Below are 23,104 nucleotides of genomic sequence, written 5' to 3' on the forward strand. Positions count from 1 at the left end.
TTTTAGATTTTTTTTTTTTGCAGACTGGTAAGCAACGCAGTACATTAGGAGCAAATCATCATTTATAATAAAGCAACAATTACAGCATGACCTGCCTACTTCAACATGTTTCATGGCCGCGGGAGCAACTCATCAAACTCTGTTTTAGATACAAAGAGGTTCATTGCCAATTGTGCCGCAACCTAAACTAATTTCCACACTCTGCTTATTTGATGAGCTGCCTGCAGAAATAATAACCACTCTTATATTTGTTAGTACTTCAGATATGTTCAGATTTCATCAGAAGGCAGCACAGTCATATTACTGCGAACCACAACATGGGGCTACTTCAACATCACAGGATAAAAACACTGCTGTTGTCTCACGTGGGTGTTGAAAAAAAAATGTGTAATAACACACACTCTGGTTAGAAGTGATTTCGCCTCGACTTGAGCGACTGCCTCCTCTTCCTCTTCCTGTGACACTGCTCCCTCCTCTCTGGCCAGGGGAAACCACTCTCAGATGTCTTGTAGGCCTCATCGTACTCATCGCTGTCAGAGTCCGCCTCAGCAACTGGGAAAACTCTGTCTGGGAAAACTTCTTTGAGCTTGGAGGTGAAGAACGCCTCGAGGCTGCGGCCTGCTTGAGCCACCTCAGAGTCTGGCTGTTTTCAGTGATAAAAGGTGCTGTTACAGTCAAATCAACTCTGGTAAGCTCTGACTGATGAGGATTTTGTAAATTAAAACTATAAATAGAATCGCAATCGTAAGACAAATACGAAAAAAAAAATTTTTGACTTACATAGTTGAACTTTGCACAGTTGCGGAACATGAGATAGACGTCAGCAACAAACTGATCTGTTGAACTGTAATGTCTGGGATTCCTCTTATTGAGTCTGGCTCTGATCACAGACAGATCCATAGGCCTCTTGATGATCTGGTAGTAATGACGTGCCTGCGGTGACAAAGCAGTAGCATTTAAGACTTTCTTATAATCTACATTAGCGCTCATTACATTTTTATTACCTTAAAGCATTTTCCTATTAAAAATGCATTTCATAAATGTTCCATAAATTGCGTTATGTATCACTGTGACAAGTGTGCCGTCATCCATATACAAGGTACCCGCTGGGAACATAATCTTAATCAAAATCAGGCATCCTAGAAGCTAGCTACCCATGACAACATATGCTGAAACACTATAACCCAATAGGTGGTAAACTTAAGTGATAATACTGAAGGCACCACGTGGGTTTTAGTTTACCACACTGCGTCATCGATCAGCACAGTTGAGTCAAGCTACAGATATGGCTCGACTTGGTCATTTAATTTCACCATCGTCGTCATCCCAGTATACATGCACAAGAGGGGAATTGAGTTATTGACTCATATGTCTGATGCTGCAACGCTATGGATTGTGTCAGTATACATTCAAGACATTCTGCTGCTTCGAACTTTCACTGTGGGAGATCAACGTACATGTAGGCATACCTGAATTCATTGCACAGTTGTCTTTATGTTGCTTGAATGATGATTTCTGTCAGATAACACTGCAGTTACAAAATCAGGATATTCTTTTTTTAGAGCAAAGCGACTGTCTGGAAATGCTTTAAATAACCACGAGTTGACACGTAATCTGAAAGGACTGATTATCAGTCACAATTTCTGATGTGTTTAGCCATGTGACAGAAGAAAAACAGAAAAACGTAACTGAGAGTAGCTTTTTTGGGCATTCCGCTGTATTAACTCGTATTTTACTGTTTTTACAAACAGTGCAGATAGCTTGAACTTTGCAGCATGTACAGAGCACCTAGAATCATTTGAGTCTAGTTGAGTGTATTACATCCCGTAATGATTCGAACCCTTACCACATTACCTCGGCCTGTTAGCTTGATTTTGAGAAGCTCTATTTTGTAAATTTTTGTATGATCAGACTGACATGTTTACATGCATTTTAAAAGTCTGGTTTTGGTCCGACTAACACAATATTTTTTTCTTTTTTAGTGCCATGTCAACCCCTGACAAGCAATGCTATTACAAACAGGGCCGCCCCTGAAAAGCTGAAAGCTCTGAAAGCTGAGCACACACTGTGCCTGTGCCCTTAAGACATCACTCACAATACCTACATGCATCAGGTTAAATCGGTTGAGTGATACTCACTATACCAGCTGTTTTAATATGTGCACTGGAGTCCTGAAAGGACTAAGGTGGGTAGAGAAAGGAGGTCTGTCATCTAAGATAATACAAGCACTGTGGCAAAGCTCGAGCCATAACAAAATGTCACTTAGGGACAAGATTTAAATGTACGTTTGATGTATCTCTAGAACGCGCACTGCAAAAATGCCCTTTAAAATTTAAATGTGTTTTAACTGCTAGAGCACAAAGTAATTTTACTTTAAAATACAGTGTAGAATAAATTATAATTAACTTCAATTAAGCTGAAAGATCATCTTTAGAAAGCAATAGTTATGATATTTCTGCTAAAAACAAGAGCCAACTGGATTTTCAGTGTAAACATACTATTATTCAAGCGGTATATAGATGTGTTCATTTGCGGTGTGACTGTTTGTTGGTGAAAGCCAACATGAATTTCTGCCAACAGTTTTAAACTAGTCAACAACTCAACAGATATATTCAACAGAGGCATTTCACAAAAACATCTATCAGAAAAAAGCACTGTGAGTTGATGTGAACTTGAGTGGAAGCAATGACTGCCTCAAATTCTTTTTAAAAAAATCAGCCTTGTAAATATTTTATGAAGATGAAAATGCACTCAACACAGCTGTGTAGCCCTGGGGACATGCTCACTATGCTTTGATGAGAAAAACTGAATATGAAAGTAACTTTGTTTTAAGGAACACATCCACGGGGGAACCTTTAAGCCCCAAAACACTGACAAATATAGCTGCAATCCAAGTGTTTTTTGTGCATGCTAAAACAAGAGGAAAACTCCTCAGGGAACTACTGTGTGACTGTAAGTATAATGAAAAATAAATGGTGTTATGAAAATGATGTGGCCTTCATTATAAGAGGACTGTAATAACATGGTGATCACTCACAAGTGGACTGACGGGCTCATGGAAGGGAGCACTCAAGATGTTGCTGAGGATCAGGAGAGTAAGCCGCTCACATTTCTGCAAACAGTCAAGAAAACATCAAGATAAGTTGTCAGGAATTTAGGGGGGGGGGGAGCCAGACATTGCTAGCCTTTGTTTCTGTTAATGCAGCTGATAGAAGGTCTCACTCTCTGGTCACATGCAGACAGTCCGTGCACTGTTTGTAGTCCAGGCCTTCTCTCGTTCTCGCAGTTGTATTCCACCTCCAGCTGTACAACATCTCTGCACAGGCTGCACACCCAGTCTCCTCTGAACAGCATAACATAGAGGTTCATCGGGTTAGTCATGGCAGCTTCGAGTAAACTATTTAAGAGAAGATGTGAGATGTTCAACGTATGCATTTCAAATTCCTGTTTAAGAAGCTTACAAGGGGAAGCTCAGCAGAGAGGGAATATGGCAAGACAGATGGAAGACTTTTGGACAGCGGTCACAGCACAGCAGCTCCCCTCCAATCAGACACACTGCACAGAAGTCCTCATTCTCCATCTCAGTGCCATCCTGCTCGGACTGGACCTCCTCTGTGCCTCTCTGAGCAACAGGATTTGCAATCAGTAGAGGCCTCTGACTGGGACCAACATGGGCCTCCTCTTCTAGATCAGAGCGAAGCGGTTGTGGCTCATCAGTGGTCAGTTCAGGTTCGGATTCTACGTCAAGCTCAGACTCCACAGAGCCCTGGGAATCTGGAGGCTGATCAGACACAGCGTCTGAATCAGTCTCAGCCTGAAAATTGGGATCATATTCAGGCTGGGTGTCAGACTCTGTCTGAGCGTCACCTGATTCGGTATAAGCATCCAGCCCCTGACCATCATCTGATCCTGCTCCTGCATCTGATTCTGGGTCTGCCTCATATTCCAGACTGGGCTCTGAATCGTCACACAGCCTCATCTTTCCTGCAGCTGCTGACTTCTTCTCAGCCACGCATTCAAGCTCAGCTTCAGATGAAGATTGCGCATTTGGATCAGAGTCCGGTGATGCATCTGAGTCTTCCTGTGGGTCTGGATCAATCGGAAAAACAACAGCATCCTCGGAGACTGACCTGGGATCAGAGTCAGAGTCCAGATCGAGTGCAGAATAACTCTGTGGCACATATTGAGAGTCAGTGGGAAGCAGTGTGGATGCTTTGTGAGAACTGAGTCTCGCTCTGTTGTTGTTGCTTTCAAAGTCACTGCTTGTTGAGTGTGTGGAAGACTGACTACAGGTTTGTCTCTCTGCATATGGTGGCGCTGTTAGTGAGCGGGTGGTACCTCTGCTATGAGAGCCTCCTGCTTTCTCCTATGTTGAGAAGAGAAGAAAAGAGAAGAGAGGATGTCTGCAAAACCACTGAAAACAGCACATCACACATGATTTAAAGTCCTTGCATCGGCTCCAGTTATGTTTTAAAATTCAAAGCTCTTTGTAGCCCCTGACCATTTATCTATTTGACCTTTTAGTACCATACAAGCCTAAACCAAACCGAGATCCTCCTATAAAGGACTTTTATTTGTTTCACAGGACTGAAGACCGGAGGTGGCGAAGCATTTGTGGTCAAAGCACCTAAACTGTGAATCGAGCTGTCTGAGAAAGTCAGCACGGTGGATTCAGTGGCCTCTTTTAAAACTCTTTTAAAACATACTTTCATTTGAGAGCCTTGTCTGATTTGACCTGACAAAACAACTCTAATATCCTATGATATTTCATATTTTTGCTTTTCTTTTAATTCAATTCTCTTGTAGGATTGTGTAAGGAATTTTGAAACATGTTTAGAAAAGTAGTTTATAAATGTATGTTATTTTAACACTTTTTTTTTCTTTAATTTTTTTTTTTCGGCACTAGTGGCCTTTATTCAAAAGTTATTTGACATGAAATGGGGCAGAGAGCAAGAGGGGAAGGACATGCAGCAAAGGGCCCCGTGCCAGGACTTGAACATGAGCCTCTGTATATTCTCAACCCATTGAACTAACTGGTGCCCCAATGTAATAATTTTTTCATTGTATATTCTCATTTTATGCACTATAAATCTGTAAATCCTAACAGTGACACATTTTACTGTACTGGTTTTCAAAAAATAAAAAATATTGGGATTAACTTAAACTGACATCTTGTTGTACTTTTAATCATTCATTCATGAATAAAGGCTACTCAAACAGCTGTATGTGAGTATGAAGTTATGGGTTAACTGGGTTGGTTAACTTCTTAGCACCAAGAGTGAAAACACAGAAAAAAAACACTAGCCTGGCTCTGATCAAAGTTGAAACAAGAGAGTAACAATAACCATGAAAACAAGCACTGATAGTCATAAGTAACTTGATTAACTTTTATTTCAAAACATTATCCATGCTGTGAGGAACACGATATTTTTACAAACATCCTGTACTGCATTAAGAAAAAAAATCAGACAAACCTCTGGTGTAACATTGTGCCAGGTGTTCTGCTGAGGGTTCCTTTCGCTCTCGTCCATCTCGCTGGCTGGCAAAGGGTCGCTCTGTCTTCGTCCATGTGGTGGTAGTTGTGCCACAAGTATTTTAAGGCGCTCCAAGCAAACCACTGGAACCCTGGACCTGCTTGAGTCCCTCAGGACATCTCCATTACTTCAGAAGGAAGCAGAGAATGAGTAATGAAACCCAAAATGTATCCTCATGGTTTCTACATGAGCTCAGAAATTACACACCTTTGGAAGCTGTTTCTTGACTCTCTGTATTTCTCTTTGGCTCCATAATCAATCTCTTCATTTACAAAAGCAAAAGGGTGATCTAAAAAAAGGACGAAGATTGTTGAGCATTTAGTTTTTATATGTTAATTTAAGGATAAATAAATGAATCTCATGGAATATTCCAGCACCTGACTCCATCTTATAGGACAGTAAAGGAGGCAGGCATCCTCTGGATGGGGCCATATCAGATAAAGTTTCCTTGACAACACAAAGCACCCCATCTGAAGCTCTCCTCTGTCTGGAATCCATGATGTCATACTGAGAACAATGTAAACATCACGTTAAACTTAGTCTTTTGTGAAGAGAAAAACAGATAGAGTAACTGAACAAACATGCATTACCTAAATATCTGTACGACTTTACACATATGCCTTTCAAGCTGGAACTGATGTGTGAAAGTAGAGGAGGTGTGAGGGATCAAAGTCGATCCTCTGCTCCTGATCCTATGCCTCTGAGCCGGCAAGGGAGGTAGAAACAAAGGGCTATGTGTGTAAGCTCTAACCAGTGTCATCATTGAGCTGACTCCTTGGTGCTGAGTTGGTTTGTGTAAGCTCACACAGTTTTGCGGCTGATCCGCTTTTCTTTGGCATGTGTGAATTACCTCACCCTTCTCTCATAGAGTATTGTTTAATGATATCTATCATCGAATTAAATTGAGATTGTACAACCAGAAATTGCATATTCTTAAATGAATTTCCGTTAATTTTTCTGACAAAAGTATAGATATGATTTTTCTTTGCCAGCTGTAGCTGGAGTGGCCCCAAACTTTTAGTCCCAAGCAGGATGAGAAACAGGCTTTCATATTTTGAGATGACAGCTGAACATCTCCATCAATTCATAAATATCATGCGATGTGTTGAAAGCTCCCAAACGGCTACCACGCAGATCTCAATATTTTACCTGTGCAATATATGTACGTTTTTGTTGTTTTATACATATTATTCATTTTTATGGGTATTTTATTAATATCTATTGTTATTTGTATAAGCTCCTTTTAACTGTTTTAGCTGTTACAGATTCTTGTTGCTGAAGGTGTTTTTTTTATGTCGCTTTTTTGCTTCTTATGACCCGATTGCATCTCTGCAGCATTGTTTTAAATGACAAAAGTTGTTTCCTCCTCTGCTGTCAGTATTCACCGATTTGTGCTCTTAGTGCTCTCTTCTTGGCAACTTCTATAGAATATGTGCATTATCACATAATTGTATACAACTAGTGTGTCTTTGCAATGCTAGAAGTCATATGTGGAAAGCATGTAACGTTACTGTGACTAGTTCTCTCTCACAGCACAGCCTGGTGAGATTTTTTTTCTGATGCATGGTTACCTTCTTTCTAGCTTCTGGCTCTCGGCTGTTAGTGCATCCCGGAGGCCTCCCAGGGCTGGTGGATGGGGCCGCCAGCTCTGTCGGGATGCTACGAGAGCGTCTCTTCCTGCTTGTGCAAACTGAACTAGGGCTGAGCCTGCTGCTCTGCACATCAGATACACATTCGTGGGTTGTCGCAGACACCTCCAGGGATGTGGATCTCTGTCAGACACATAAATACACCTGAACAGGGTTTCAAGTTGTTTCAAATGCACAGATGCACCTGTTCACGCCATTACCAACTGAAAGGAGAAGGAAGAGTGGGACGGGTTTGGTGGACAAATTCATAAAAACATCACTCAGAGCCTATTTAGGAAACATTCATAACAACTCAGTCCTTACAAGCAGGCTGCATATATTAATGTTATTGTACGGGCAATGAAAGGTGTGTTTACCACACCAATTATCAAATGCAAATTCAGCACCAGGGGTTCAGTGGGGTCCTTTGATTAAACCATCCATGGAAACCACTTACTACCACTCTCTCCTTCTCTCTTACATTATAAAATAACTAATGCACAAATCTTCTTTCAGCAACTCGACTGTGTCTTCAGCTAATGCAGGGAGGAGGACTGACAAATCATTTAACACCTTCTTTTTTTTTAGAACACCATCATACATATTCAGTCCAGACTTAAACTGAGCACATGCTCCTAAGAATCATGCGATTAAAACGCTCACCTGATCTACACCCCCTGGGAGAGGTATGCATGATTCAGATTATAGAGAAAAACAGACTAATCCTTCTCTCTGGAACGATGGCAAGCAGGAATTTATCTTGGTGCAAACCAAGTCAAAAATCAAACTGGCAGCTCCCACTATTCCCTTAGTGGCTCATTAATGACAGGTTAAGTACATAAATGAGCGTGCCCAAGTGGCTTTGTATCATTTTCAGATGCAGTGACTTGAACATGTAAAAATAACATGTCTTTGTGCCTGTAATCATCCATCCTGAGAATTTCTTAGAGAGGTAATTATGCGGCTGCTAAAACACTCTGGCATCAAGTATGAATATGATGAAGCGTGCTCTCCTGCGTTTTAGGACCCATTTCCATGAACTGCTCAGCTTTAATTGTCAGAGCTGCTCTTTGTTTTCCCAGCCTCCTTCCTTTATAGAAGCAGGAGAAGGTTTCTGTTGTACCATCTGTTTTCAGGCAAGCTGTCAACTTTAGGAAGTGAACATTCTGGCTTTAAAATAAAGTGTTCCTTTTAGTTTTAGTCATTAATGGGTATTTATTGAAACTGAATGCTGCCTCAAATTCAACACCCCCTTTCTATAACACTTCCCCAAAACATTCTCTTCTCCACTTTGAACTTAAATTCATAGACTTAAATGAGACACTGTTGAGAGAGTATGCGAACATCTGTGTTTTCACAGGAAATGGGACTGACCGATCAGCAGTGGTTTTTGAGAAGTGAACATAAACAGCTTTGTGTGGTTTGGTTAAAAACTGGAATTCATAGAAACTCGCAGAACCACGCGTGAAATGAAAAACCGAGGACTGAGGTGTGAAAAAGTTCCCCACAGTTTGTTGTCTTGGTAAACTCTCAAACAGTTTGTACAGCTCTGTTGCTTTGCTTCATTACATTATGAGAATGTTTTCAGGCAGAGTTTTGTAATCGTGAAACTAATATGTGGAGTGTGTTCTGAATAAACATCTACCTATTCCTCTTTCAAAATGTTGTAATTGTTCAATTTAATAAAAACAATGGTCCCTTCTTTTTTATAAGTCAAGGCAAATGTGTCTCTATGTTATACTGTATGTAATACATCGTTTAATGTTTCTGCATCAGTGTAATGTGTGAAAATGTATATAAATCAATTTATGATTGATTTATATGATTGTTGCACTTGTATATCTATTCAGCTTTTGGTTGTAAGGTTTATTTTTTATCCTCACCTTGCCATCTCTGTGGTCTCTGATGGTCAGTGCAGGTCGGTTCCTCTGCTGCTCTGCTGCTAAAGTAGCTTGAAGCTGCTGCAGCTGCTGGACTGGACTCTGCTCCCTCCTGTTCGCCCGCAGTTCCTCATCCAGCAGCCCTCTGCTTTCAACTGCGGCCGTTTGTCCACAAGTCTCCTCCACTCTGCATCTCTCGTCCCAGCTCTCCTCAGTCATGACATCCCTGGTTATTACTGTTTGACTGAGATCCTGCTGCTGAGCTGTGCTTGTCGAACACTTCGCCTTACAGAGGCCAGGCCTGCTGCGGTCTGCACTTAGCTGAATCTGGCTGTCTGGAAGAGCTTCTCTCTGGTGTTGGTGACAAGAGAGGTAGGGTATAGACTGAGAGTGGGAAAGGGATTCAGCAGCCTGTGGTTGTGCTACAGATCCCCGGCTGCAGTTGAGCTGGATGGGTCCTACGATTGGGACGGGGGATGTGGGAGGAGGACACTGCAAGGAACTATCTGTGTCCCAACATCTCTGGCGTTGCTGACTCTGGCGTAGGGAGGCAGAGATAAGACCAGGCTGATTACAGCTGGAGTTATAAAGTGTGGTTTCCATTTGGCCTTTATCCAGACTCGCCAGATCTGACTGGGGAATGCTATGTAGGCAGCACATCTGGGGCTCACAGCAGGCCTGGTACCCGCATCCTGGCTCTCTGCCTCTGTGAAACACAGTCGGCAGAGCAAAGCAGGTGATGGGCTGGGGCCTCATAATACTAGAACAGGCCAAGCCTGAAGGATAAGAGCAGTTTCCCCCCTCAACAATCAGCTGGCCTGCAGAACAACAGTGTTACAGTAAGAGCTCTGTTAAAAAGTAACACATCATAAGTCACGCATAAAAATACAACTGATGAAAAAAGACAGATATGCATAGTATGGGTTTATTTTAGAATTTGTCTGTGTGTTAAAATATATTTTAGTTCATTTGGGACAAACTGACAAAACTAACAAAACATTTCATAAACCTTCATATAGCTCACTCAGTCGTGGCAACATCTATTTTGATCTTTCTGGAAACTTTTTTCAATGTTTATTCTAAAAAAATTAGACTCAAAGATGCAACATTTTATTACAACCATCTTGGCTTAATAACAATCTTTTTACCTAAAGAAGAAATATGCTTCGTCCAGTAACTTGCATCCCAGTTGAATTTGATCTTGACAGGACTCCAAGAATCTGGGTGGAGAGACGCCTCCAGCAGCTGCTGCATCTGGAGTGAAATCTGCAAGATGAACATATGGAGCAATAGAAAACAGGTTGAATTTAAACATTTGCCATCTCTATGTAATGATGACTGATCTTTTTTTTTTTTTTCAATCCAGCAGCTTGAAACCAAATTTAACCAACAATTACCGCTGTTTAGAAGAGACATACTTTAGTATGTCACATCTTACACTAATAAACATCTCAAATTCGAGAAACAGATGACAGGCCACACAGGTTTCTTGTCTGGAATCAAACTATAAACAGGTATGCTGTGTGCTCCCAAAATATTGAGCCAATTAAAACCTGAGGCACCCTGTGAATATGGTAACTAGTGTACCCATATGTTGGATTGGGTTTTAATTAGTCAGGTTGCAGGTATCACGAGAGACACATAGACACATCTGCCCCAACTATGATCAAAGCATGAACAAAGAAACCAAAGATATCCCATCTTTTTGTCCCTTGTATGAATAAAGCTCCAAAATCACTGCAGTCAACAGCACCTATAATGCATCTTGTCTATTTTTAAACCCTGGCTGCCTGATAAATGTCTCCAGCTTTCAAACTCCATGATCCAAAAACACAGATTCTGTAGTATCTCAGCTCAAACTTAAATAAAAGCTCCTGATGCAACTTCAGCAATTTCCTCAGGCTTACTACAGCACAGAACCTTCATATACACAGAGGACATTGAACAGGACAACTTTTTTTTTGCAGGCTGAGTAGGAGTATCTATGTTAAGCAAGCTGACCTTTACAAGTATAATCATAGTTCCCCTTTAAATATAAATGTGAGAGGGGGTTACTCTCACATAAGACATTGAACTTGTTGTTCTACCTCCACAAAGAAGTGAATTATTACTTCCCTGAGAGAACGGTGCGTGCATGTGTGTGTGTAACAGTGGGACAGAGGATGTCTGTTGACTGTCTCACCAAAGCCCTGCTGAAGAGCACCGGGCCTCTGCAGTGGTGGGTCGTGGCCCAGGTGATGAACTTCTGAATGTGGTCCAGCTGGCCACATATCTCTATTGCCCCTTGCAGCTGGTCCTCCAGACGCTGCTGAAAATCCTCTGAAATCTTCTGCAGAAAAATCCAGAAATATGCATGAAGTCATATGTAACTACTGACAAATAAAAAGCATGATGGCAAGACTGTAGTCTAAACAATGGTGCCTTTTTTGACGGATGTAGCACCTGAGATGCCAGTTTAAACAGATTTAATATGGACTCTTGTACGCTGGCTCCCTTTGAAGATTGTATTATGACAGTTATGGATTCTCTGCAGGAACACTCACGGCTGACTGTCCGATAACAGGGAAAGAAAGAAAAAGTAATTACCTCCAGTTGCTCTATTAATAGGTTGACTCGTTTGTTAAGCTCGTTCATCATAATCATTTTTGCCATCTTAATCTGGTTCTCTGCCTTCCTGTGTGCAATCTTTACTACATGCAGTCTACAGAGATAGAAAGGGGGGGAAAGGTTTCAGTCCCTTGAAAATGGACAAGAAAGCAAAGTGTATTAGATTAATTTAAACATTAACATGATTATGACGCTGTGAGTTGAAACCAACCTGTCTTCTATCTGTTTAGCATTGTTCTCCACTGCAGACCTCCTCTCTTCCACTTGCACCATCAGACTGTCAAACAGCCACTGCTGATCCTGCAGGGCCTTCCCAATCTGCATCACCCTGAACACATGAGAGATCACAAAAACACAGGAAGTTAACTAATTTATTCTTCAGGCAGGAAGAACACCAGAATAAAATGTGTTTCCCCTGAGAACATGGCATTATGCAGGTGACCTTCGTGACAGTTAGTGCACGTATCATCACAGAAAACAAAAGTGTATGAATACTTAATGAAAGTTAGGCTGGCCAAGGGTAGTGTATGCAGATACACAAGATAAAAATGACAGGGCAGTTAAAGAGCGCTTCAGCTCAGAGGAAGTGTTTAACCTGCGGTTAGCCTTTCTCTGCAGTGTCCTTGTGCAGTGTTTTTGAGGGCTGACCTGTGGTTTTTGTGGGAGGACAGGTGACAGCTGCTGCAGCACAGAAGGTCACATGACTCACAAAAAAGCTCCAAGGGCTCCTGTCTGTGAGAGTGGCACATGAGGAGAGAACAAGGATATGACCCCGGACCTGAAAGACACAGAGAGGGAGGAGGGAGAGGGGGCAGAGAGCATTAGCGGCAGTCAATAGGCAATTTACACCTGGAGCTAGAGCAGAACTGCCACCATGCTGAATTATAGGGAAACTCCTCAAAAATGCATTAGAAGAGAGAAGTCATTGTAGTAAAGTGCCATCTGCTCAACTACATCTTTAAAGGGAAAACCAAATTCTATCGAGCTAATTAAAAGAACTGGTTTGTAGAGAAAGTTAGATTTTTTTTTTATTCGAAGCCAAGTGGAAAATCCACATGGTGTTTGCAGCATTGCATCAGTTTGTCATGTTTCTAAGTCGTTCACTGTTATACACCCTTTGAAGTCATCAGATCAGAACAAATGATATGCAGTTAAGTATTTATCAAAGCACATATTTTGCTCATATAGATTGAGGTTCATTCCATTTTTCTGGGATCCACTTGAAAAGGTAGGTATGCGCGAATATTCAAAACGCACATTATTTTTCTCATATTGTACAGAAACTGTTTCTTTGCCGTTTGTCTGAAATAAGTTTTAGCTTCTTCTCTTTTGAAGGATTCCCCAACTCCTTGCTTGCTCTGACTGGTCGGACAGTTTGAAAAAAACAAGGCAATGTGTGTTACTCCCAACAGAGGAAGAGCTCGGTGAGTTGCACCCTGAAAACACGTCAGCTGAATGGGGTTATCAGTCACTGCCACAATATGTAACCAAGTTGTAAACATTAACAAAATGCCTGCTGACAGCTAAAAACATTTTATTAACTGTGTCATAAGATTGTTTTATCGCCTTTATGTAACATGAATTCAGAAGGAGAATTATAATTGTTTTGATCCCAGTGAGAGTGACACATCCCTGTTCACCCTCCTTCATTCATGGAACCTTCACAACTCTTGGACTGTGCCCACTTAGGAGACTGGAAGTGTATAATATTTCATAAAATAGGGTTTAAAAAACCCTCAGCACTGAGATACAGAAACTGTGTGCAGTGACATGATGGGATCTATTGACGATCACAGCCTCCCCTTCATCTAAATATGGTTTCTCAAAGTCAAACAAATGGGACATTTTTGATCAAAATACCTTAAAGATGAATCTTGACATGTCAATTTCCTGTTTTATTGAAGTGTTTGGCAGATTGTTTGTTCTGAAGATATTGAAATAACATATTATTTAGGTTTCAGCCTGATCATTTTGAAATCTGACCACAATGACAAAGACAGCAAGTCCCATCTGTCAGTGAACTTATTGACAGATGAACAGTGCATTTGTTTATTTATATGTTTTCATATATAGTATGTTAAAGTTCTGCCTAGGGCTGCAGTTGTATGAAGGTGCTTTAAAATAAACAAAGCTAATCTATATGGGCATACTATATTTATGCTGGCCCATGTTTGCACATGGATACAAAACAATAATTCACTTGTGGGAAATAGGTTGAGCTGAAGGAAGTTGAGGTTACAAAGGGACTAGTGTTGGCTGACAGTGAATAAGTAAACAATTTTTCAGTGCAGGGCTTTGAAGTACCATCAACTACACACAGACAGAGTAAAACAATACTGAAGTGCTTCTTACACATTTCTAAATAGATCAGCTGACTTTTGGTTCACAGAACATCTAACAATAGCTTGATGTGGCTAAAGAACATAGCCCTGCTGCTCTCTGCTGGCCAGCTCACATCAGCCAACCCTCTCCTGCACTGCAGATGATCACAGATCTTTGTGGCGGAGAGCTGAGCATCACCCTCGGTGCATCAGCCTGATATGACTGACCACATCCTGTCTGTCAGCGCAGTCACACAGCTTTTCTCACAAGTGCAAAAACCAAACATATCACACCCATATCACAGTTAAGATGTGCAGGACAATCTCGTTATGATCTGACAACTTGTGCTGGGTAGACCTGCAAATGAAGGCAACAAGGCGGCTGGGCATACTTAAGGGGCTTAAAATAGTAACAGAATAACATTAGAAAAAATAAATCAAATAATTCAAGAACCTCAGAATCTGGGCCATGTGATAGATGTAATAAAAAAACAAAAGGATCTCCAGGAACTGTAATAAACCATTGCCACAATCATGCATTATTCATTGCAATGGTTCCTACTGGATTATTAACAATAACACACAACCTGAGCACAGAGGGGAAAACAAAAAAAAGGCTTTGAAATGACAGATAGAATATCAATTAATTTGTTACACCAGGCTGCAAAGTGAGGGAAACACAGTCGTGATATATACACAAATTTCTTGCCTTGTCCAGTAGGAGGCAGGGAGCTGGAGCCTCTCTGCAGCAGGTCAGGACACTGGGTGGCACTAGGCCTCTGTTGCTGGCATGAGTCTGCGTACTGAGAAGCTGTTGGGGCTCTCTGATGCTGGTGCACATCTGTGCACTGGTAACACAACCACTTGTTGCACAGCGTACACAGACTCTGTGCAAGTGTTGGCTCTGTGCACTCTGAACAGATCTGAAAGAAAAACATCCTCTATTTAAAGAGTACAGTAAAGACTATCACACACACACACACACACACAAAGGACAATGTGATAAAAAACTGAGGTGACACATGTCAGAAAAATATGTGTTGCTGCTTTATTTCGGGCTAACTTATACTTTGAAGAGTTGCTATGTATCGTCTTGCCTAAAGACTTTCTGGGAAATATTAATTAGCTCCTCGTAAGGATCAATTTAGCATTGATTGAGTTTTCTAACCAATATCATTCAAACAATACTATATACATTGAACATCCAAAAATGAGGATTCCGAAATTGTCATCATTAAAAATATTTCAAAAGTCTTTCAGTCTCTTGAGTTTACATCATCTCTCATTTCAGATATGAGCTAATAATAGAACATTAAAGCTGTATTGCGTATAATCCCTTCACTTCAGTTATACTTTGTTAATCTATCCATGTGGAAATATTCATCATCTGCAGGTGACTTCCTACCAATTTAAGAGCTATGAACATCTTGCTCAATCTACTCGAAAACCCTATGCCTTGTGCAAAGGCAAAAACAGCGGTCCTCCTAACATCTAACATTACGTTTGAGCTGAGGAGAGAGCAAGCAAACACAGAAATCCCATGAACTTTACACTGAAAGGCTACCAGAGCAAAAGTAGAAACTGCTGCACAAAACGAAACATGCCTCTGCTGTGTCAGAAAAGGGAGAAAGTTCAAAAGAAGAAACAATGCTAAAGAGACATCTTACCTTCTCCATTTCAGTTCTTTGAGAGAGGATGTGTTGCCTGCTTAGCTGGAGGGAGTAGAGAGGAGAGAAAGCAGCTTGACGCCTCAGCAGCAGAAACACTGAGGCTTCTACCTGAGGCAGGAAGCAGTGTGCACCGAGAGGTGGCCCCAGAGGAGACAGCTTACATGACAGCCTCGCTGTGCTCTCTCCTCCCCCAGTTCATCCAAGTGTAGGACCCCTTGCTGCAGAGGAGGAGAGGAGTGTCATGTTGAAATTCATTCTCAGCTCACTGGTGCTGCGACCAAAAATGAGGGAAAATCTAATCCTTTTTCTTAAATAAGCCTGTGCATAATAATTGGGAATTAGGGAGATAACATAATTATTTTTTGTAGGGCAAAATATCCCCGGAAGCCCTTTCCAAAATGGAGGAGGAAGGAAGACCAAGTGACCTACAATGAGTGTGAAACTGTAACGCAAGCACCTTTAGGTTCTTTCGAGTAGGCACTGAAGCAGGATTCGGTGATGTTGGGCTTCGGTTCTGTTAGGCTATGTTGGGCTGCGCTAAGATGGGTGAGCTGTGGCCTTCTTTCCTTTGTCAGCATGAGGAGGGGACATGTCCCAGAGGAGCCACACTCTAACGTAGGACACCAAAACCGGGTCAGGTTTGGATAAGCTCCAGATGGGACGAGGATACACTCCTGCAACTCCCTCTAAAATCGTGAAAGGTAGTTAGGTTTTTAACACAACACGGCAGATAACATGAACAGTACACAGAGTAGCAGGAAGGAAAATAAGTTCACTGTTGAGTCAAAAGAAAAGAGATGAGATATTTGCAAACACTGCACTATAACACTTTACATCTACCATAGAAACTGTTTTATGTTGATGTGAAAGCTGAAAAGGGGAACTGGGGGACAGAGCAAAGACCAATCGAAACTTAGCAAACATCTAATATAGTCTTGAATTAAACCAAGGTGACATCTGGACTTATGAGCAAATCTGCCTAACAACCACCCCAACAGCCTGACCTACAAATCTGACAACTTTCTCATCCGTGGATGCTTCAGTGGGGAGCTCAGAGGAATCCCATTCCCCATTGTGCGCTCAAAGACCCAATTTAAAACACAATTAGTCAGTTGTAGTGCACCCCTGCTCTGCTCCATAGCATTTTAAACCTGTGCACTTTCTTTCCCTGCACCTTCACAGCATTTATCTTTCACACTGAAATCTCCCGCCATCCTTCCCACTAAGCTGGCACTAGATACGCGTGCCATCTCAAGAGACGTCACAATAATAGAAACCTGAGCTGTGATCTCTCCCTTGAAAGCACCTTCTTTGTAACATCTATTAACACTGAGGTGATAAGGTCACAGAAAAGGCAGGATTATCTTCAACCATTCTGGGGCTATTATGCTTTTTTACTACTTCTCCCCTCAACCAACTTAACTCTCTGTTCTGCAAAAGAAAACCATCAGCAGGATAGACACATCCTTTTTCTTATATTTACCTAATTTAAAATGTTCTTAAAAATGCTGACATCTAAAAAGACAGCCCTGCTGGTAGTGTTCTGGCCCGATGAAAAAAAAGGCTCATGTTCGGTTGGACCATCTTCAGCTTTGATTAAGTCATGCATTCCTTTCAATAAGCTTATGCGATGTTACAACCTTTATTTCCATTGAGTTTTGCATTCATTTTTTGCAGAGATCTTGTACTGATGACGGGAGAGTTAGAATGCTGGGAAAAGTCTTCAAAAAGAAGTCTTCAGCATAATAATAATAATAATAATAATAATATATAAGTTTTATATAGCGCTTTTCCAAATGCTCAAAGACGCTTTACATAAGGAACAAACAAAAAGCAGAGACAAAACGAGACATTATAAACAAAAAGACAATAGAACAAAATACACTGTTACAGACATTAGGCACATAGGAAGGGGGGGGGGGGAAGATGGCGGGGGAGAGGAACATTTTATCAGGTGTTGTAGGCGATTTTGAACAGGTGGGTTTTGAGCTGGCTTTTGAATGAGGGGAGTTGGAGTCGGAGTTCCGGATGGCGGGGGGCATATCCCAAAGATTCTCAATGACGGTCTGTGGGAGCCAATCTATGTGTGCAAATGATGTCTCGTGCTCCATTAAACCATTCTTGCACAATTTGAGCTGAATGAACCCTCTCATTATCATCTTGGAACATGCCGGTACCATCAGGAAAAGGATTTTTTATATAACATTGCTGAAACCAGACCTGACCAACTGAAGCAACCTGAGATTGTAATGCTGCCTCAACAGGCTTGTACAGTGGGCATTAGGCATGATGGGTTAAGCACTTTATCCACCACTCTTCTTACCCTAATGCACCCATCACTCTGGAACAAGGCAAATCTGGACTCATCAGACAACATGGTCTTTACTCATTGCTCCAGAGTCAAATCTTTATGCTCCCTGGAAAACTGATGTCTTTTTTTTTTCGATTAGCCTAACTGAAACAACAGTTTTCTTAAAGCTACACGGCTGTTTAGTCCCAATACCTTCGCTACTCTTCGCATTGTTCTTGTGGGAAAAATCTCACTAATAAACAGGAATGTGTGCTCTTCTGTTGATTTTCTTCTTCTTGATTTCACTACATGTTGTTATTACGGTGCTTCCATCTCCAGGATTAATCTTTCCCCACTATCCCTATAGGTTTTGAAAATGAGCTGGACAGTTCTTAACTCGATTTCAGTAGGTTCAGCAATCTTAGTTGTTTTTATTTGATGCAGACCAATAATTTGACCCTTTTATAAAAGAGCAATATCTATACAAAGATCCCAGGATTTTTCTTGTGACATTGTCGGTTAAGGAATAAGAAGCAACTCACCGCATCAGTTAGGATTAAATAACAACTTGCCTTAGTTTTCAAGCTAAAACAGCTTTTAGGCTCTTACCTATTGGCTTAATTAAACACAAGTAGAGACTCTTTGGCAGAGTATTTTGGCAGAGTACCTTTCTTATGCGATCTAAGATAGATCAGTAATTCATATTATCTACTTTACGGGAGCATTTGTTCATTTTTTGGCCACTAGGAAGTAGTTTAAGCTAAAAGTGTGGATAATAGATGTATATTGTTGCTGGGTCTGAAAAGTGAAACCATTGAGGAAGTAGCTTCGAGTGCAACGCCAATGAGTGCCACGACACTTTGGCTCCGAAATTCTCAAGCTTCAATGAACTCCCCTTCAAAACATTTCTCATGAAACACCAAGTCAGTATATTTTTCACAAATCTCCATGCAACAGTTTATCCACATGCTAACTAGAGTCTCATGCTTGTTGTTTTGATTCATGACTGTAATTCTGTAGACAGCTAAAGTCTTTAAATTCAATCTTTACAGGCATGGCTGTTGTATGATACTATAACAAATAAAAGGTTTATTCAAACTCTTCACTGCTATATATAGATATTTATAAAAGTTAGACTCAGCGATGTTTACACATACAGATATTTCTGTCATCTGATTAAAATCCTTCTGATAAGAGATTTACACATAAGTGGCATGTGCTGCAAAGTGTTCAATCAGAACAAAAGTTTTTTGATATATGAAAAGGAAGTGGGCCTCAACATTTTTCTACCTAGACAGCACGCAGGCCTACTTCTCCTGCTGAGAATGAAAGTGGACATTTATAGCTCACTTCAGTCTGTTCTCCATCCAGGAGCGAGAGAGAGACTTGTCCTCACTGCATTTACAGATCAGGAATGCAGCGCCGTCAACATATTTAGTCAAGATGTTCTACAATCAGGCCTAAAATAAAGAAGTTTAATTTCCTTTGTGGCCATGTTTCTACCCCTCGGACGATACATAGTATCACAAACTCCCACGTGGTTCAGTCATGTGCAGAAAGAACATATGTATTCTAATCAGAGCTGGACATGACGACCAAAAAAGAATGCAGCTATTGAAAAAAAGATAAAGCTTTACAAAACTGCAAAGTTATTTACCAAATCACATAATATTACACGTTTTTTTTTCATTTCGTATTAATAACTCCCATCAACTTGAATGCTCTCGCAAAGGCTTATGTCACAACTCGGTCACTCCAGTCGGCAAAGGATGGTCGTCTAGCAGTGCCTACACCACGCTTAAAGACAATCCAGACTCTTTTCGTGTCGTTCCACGATGGTGGAATGACCTACTGAGTGCTATAAGAACAGGGGCATCTCTGTCTATCTTTAAGAAACTCTTGAAGACCCAGCTCTGCAGAGAGCATCTCCTATCCTAGCACTTACCCTGTTAGTTTTTTTTTATCTCTTTCTGTACTTCCCTCTATGCCTTCACTCTATTTCTACACTGTCACCCCTGTCACCTCAGACAGAGTCTGACTAGTAGTTTTCCTTCTATGTAGCTTATTTTTAGCTTTGATGCTAGCTGTAATGTTATATCCTGATTTGTAAGTCTCTTTGGATGAAAACGTCTCCTAAATGCAAAAACATCACCATAAACATAAAGAAATGACTATAAAAAATACCAATGATGCTTTAAGTGAACCACAGCATGCAATTTTGGTTATTACATGCAAATCTTCACTTATTTAAGATACTAATAGCTACATCTAAAATATTTAATCGCAATTTGTTTGCTCTGTTTATCAGTAAAATGAATAATGAAATAAAATAAAGTGCAGCACAGGGATGTGCTGCATGTTTTTCATTGCATCTGAATTTCATAAAAGAAGAGACACATTCTCTAACTGTAGTTAGTAACAAAAGCTGGGAAGGGTTTTTCGACAGTATTGTTTTTCTTTCAATTAAATTTGCTATAAAACATTTGGTATAGGAATGCTTATGAATTAAAAGAATGAAATTCATAGTGCATGGAATAGGGAGAATCTTTTAAAAAAGATACTCAACAATAAGTTGTTTTGCACATGGAATCAAAAAGGGAATCCCTTATACTACCCATCACCTCATGTAACACAGCAAGTAAAATCAAACAGCTTCCAAACCTCCATGTTTTATAAGATAAAATAACAAAATAACAAATTATAGGAGGGGGGGGGGGGGGGGGGGGCAGAAAAAAGTGCTGCAGTTTTGCGGGATTTTATTCGCTCTTCAAAGCTTTTGGGAATTTGTGATTTCCACTGATTTTCCCTCATGCATGTTACACGTTAGGCTACCTGATTCATCTCTTCGTGGATGTGTCACTCTGACAGCGCTTTATTAAAGCGTCTTCGATTAATAACACAAGCGTGTCAGTCACTGAGATCGCAGAGTATCTGCCCCCGCATCCTCAGCCTGCCTCTGCATCAGCTGCCTCACCTCCAGCGCATCACTGAGCCACATATTATTTTTTAGAAAGTGCGCATGAGATTACGCCCCTATCATGGCATCACGGAGCCACCCACAACACAACAGCACAGCCAGCACACACAAAAGTCAGGACAGGGATAGTTTCGTGTTCACAAAGCATCCAAAAACTGCAATCTGTGTTTAAACGAAATGCACTCGTGGAGCGCACAGCTCATGCAAAACAATCTGTCAGACAAACATGAGTGAGTGTGCGTGTGCGAGGATGTCAGAGTGTTGTTATCGGTCCACGAGAAACGAGACTGCCTGCCGAGAAACTCGAGCTCTTCTCTGCCTGTCAATCGCGTCCGTGCTCTGCAGTCAGTGTCTGCACAAAGCGGGAGTTTTTTTTTTTTTCTTTACCTTGACCCGAGCATCTTCCGAGAGTCGATCCCCCCATCCGATGTCGCTCTTTGGCCCGGACAAAATTTTGGAGAATCCAAGTCTCGCAGTTAATCGTGAGATTTTCTCGTGCAATACTTCTGACGTTTCTCAAAGCTGGAGTGCGGCACTTTGCAAAAACACTTGGTTTATAGTGTCAAAAGTTGAGATGGCTTTGCGGTAACTTCCCTCCTAACGGCGACAGAAAGACTTTAAATGAAAGCATCACAAAGAATTTTAGTGGGGGGCGACGACGACTAAGAGTTTTTAACCAGCTGAGCTGAATATGTATTTGGCATTTTATAGTACTTGAAGGAAAGTATCTTGACGATTAATTCTTTCAGTATGTAACATCAGATAGAATTTCAATATTTCCTTAAGGCACACTTGGACGTACCCATTTTATAGCTGCAGATTCCAAGAAATTTGACAAACTCGTTTGAGGTGCTGAATTATTGATTCACCTGTAAGGCTAGTGTTTAGAAAAATCAATGTGTGTTGCAACCACTTCTACTCAACAGATGTTAATGACTGTGCAGATTTTCAGAATACACATTACTCTAAACTGCTGTAAAGGACACACATAGTAAGATGGCACCTGGCACCCACAGCGAGTCTCCCAGTAAGGAGAGCTAATAACAGCATGGCAGTGACAGCCACCGGAGTGATGTGCACAGACATAATTAGGTTACCGGCAGTATGTGGTAGCTTGTGCTAGACTACTGTGCCGTTTGGGATCTTACCATCTCCTCCACATGCAAAGCTTCGAGGACGACTGTCACTGAGATGTGAATTTTAAAAAAGGACTGAAAGGGGAAAGAGGTGATTTTATGTCATCTGACAAAATGTGAATTTCTATTTTCTGTTCCAACAATGTGATACCTCTTAACTTTGGGTCTTGTGTTTATGAGCTGGCAAAACAAAGTAATAAACACTTTGTAGAACACCTAAAAAAATATTGAAAATGGTTATTATTCGAAAATTAAACACAGTCAGACATTTAAAGCACTTATATGACTATATTTAATAACAGAAACCAAAGACTATGAAGAGCAAAAACATTTTTTTCTTCAGTATCTCGATGCATGTACAGTTTTCGAATAGACTCCTTAAACAGAGGACAACACTGCTGTAAAAATAATGCAGAATGAAAACATATGAACTGTACATCTACGTCCACATTAAGTCACATACACTCATACGCTCTGATAACACTCCTCACAAGCACACCTGGACATCAGTGGTTACTCTACGACTCGCTGTGTACCATCCTGCTATCACTGCCTCACAAGGTACTATAAACATACACTGAAGAGTATCACAGCTTACAGTGAAAGAATATGTACATATTTATGTTTTAAAAATATTTGACAAAAGACAAAAAGCTGAGAATCCTGTAGGAGAAACTTGTAGGTCTTCCGACCCCCCCCCCCCCCCTCTTTCAGTTCTTCTTGTGGAGAAACTTCATTTTACTTCCTGGAAAACAAGGGGAAACAAACAAACATATTAAAATGTGTAAAATTCATTGAAACACAAGGTTTGGTCTGATTTAATGGAGAACTTCTGTTCAACCCGATGTATTTGCCATTGATATTACTATCATTTTAAAGCACATTATAGTATGTCATACTCGTACATTGTAGAGTTTCAAGGAAACTCAGAGTTGCGCAAAACAATGTGTGAGCAAATCAATTGGTCAATAATTCACAACTTAGGCAAGTAATCTTGGTGGACACCCCTAAAGTTAAAGTAACCTTCTACATGGCTCATTTCTGTGTTTACCTTTGGTCAG

General features: G+C 40.8%; 2 protein-coding genes across 6 annotated transcripts in view; both read right to left on the reverse strand.

The window, feature by feature from the left end:
• Positions 1-21,433, reverse strand: trim66 (tripartite motif containing 66). Of its 3 annotated transcripts, XM_075460124.1 has the most exons (20): positions 21,295-21,433; positions 16,098-16,326; positions 15,802-15,858; positions 15,638-15,682; positions 14,680-14,893; positions 12,298-12,427; positions 11,861-11,977; positions 11,629-11,743; positions 11,225-11,371; positions 10,191-10,308; positions 9,046-9,860; positions 7,106-7,306; positions 5,912-6,041; positions 5,742-5,823; positions 5,475-5,661; positions 3,462-4,366; positions 3,223-3,343; positions 3,038-3,112; positions 781-933; positions 1-643 (listed from the first exon to the last, which is right to left on the reverse strand). In XM_075460124.1, exons 4-20 carry the CDS (start codon positions 15,644-15,646, stop codon positions 407-409), a joined length of 3,756 nt encoding a protein of 1,251 aa, XP_075316239.1. In that variant the 5' UTR covers positions 15,647-15,682; positions 15,802-15,858; positions 16,098-16,326; positions 21,295-21,433; the 3' UTR covers positions 1-406. The 3 variants fall into 3 exon arrangements, with proteins under 3 accessions (XP_075316239.1, XP_075316231.1, XP_075316249.1); XM_075460116.1 differs by having other exon boundaries at positions 15,638-15,858; XM_075460134.1 differs by lacking the exon at positions 16,098-16,326 and having other exon boundaries at positions 21,295-21,419.
• Positions 21,434-22,307: 874 nt separating this feature from the next.
• Positions 22,308-23,104, reverse strand: part of dennd2b (DENN domain containing 2B) — a 54,654-nt gene continuing 53,857 nt past the window's right edge. For all 3 annotated transcript variants that reach the window (XM_075460154.1, XM_075460161.1, XM_075460146.1), the window contains exon 20: positions 22,308-22,788. In XM_075460154.1, coding sequence (XP_075316269.1) covers positions 22,754-22,788 — 35 coding nt within the window. In that variant the 3' untranslated portion in view covers positions 22,308-22,753. The remainder of the gene's footprint in view (positions 22,789-23,104) is intronic.

This window comes from Odontesthes bonariensis, chromosome 1, assembly GCF_027942865.1.
Source record: "Odontesthes bonariensis isolate fOdoBon6 chromosome 1, fOdoBon6.hap1, whole genome shotgun sequence".
Taxonomy (NCBI): Eukaryota; Metazoa; Chordata; class Actinopteri; order Atheriniformes; family Atherinopsidae; genus Odontesthes; species Odontesthes bonariensis.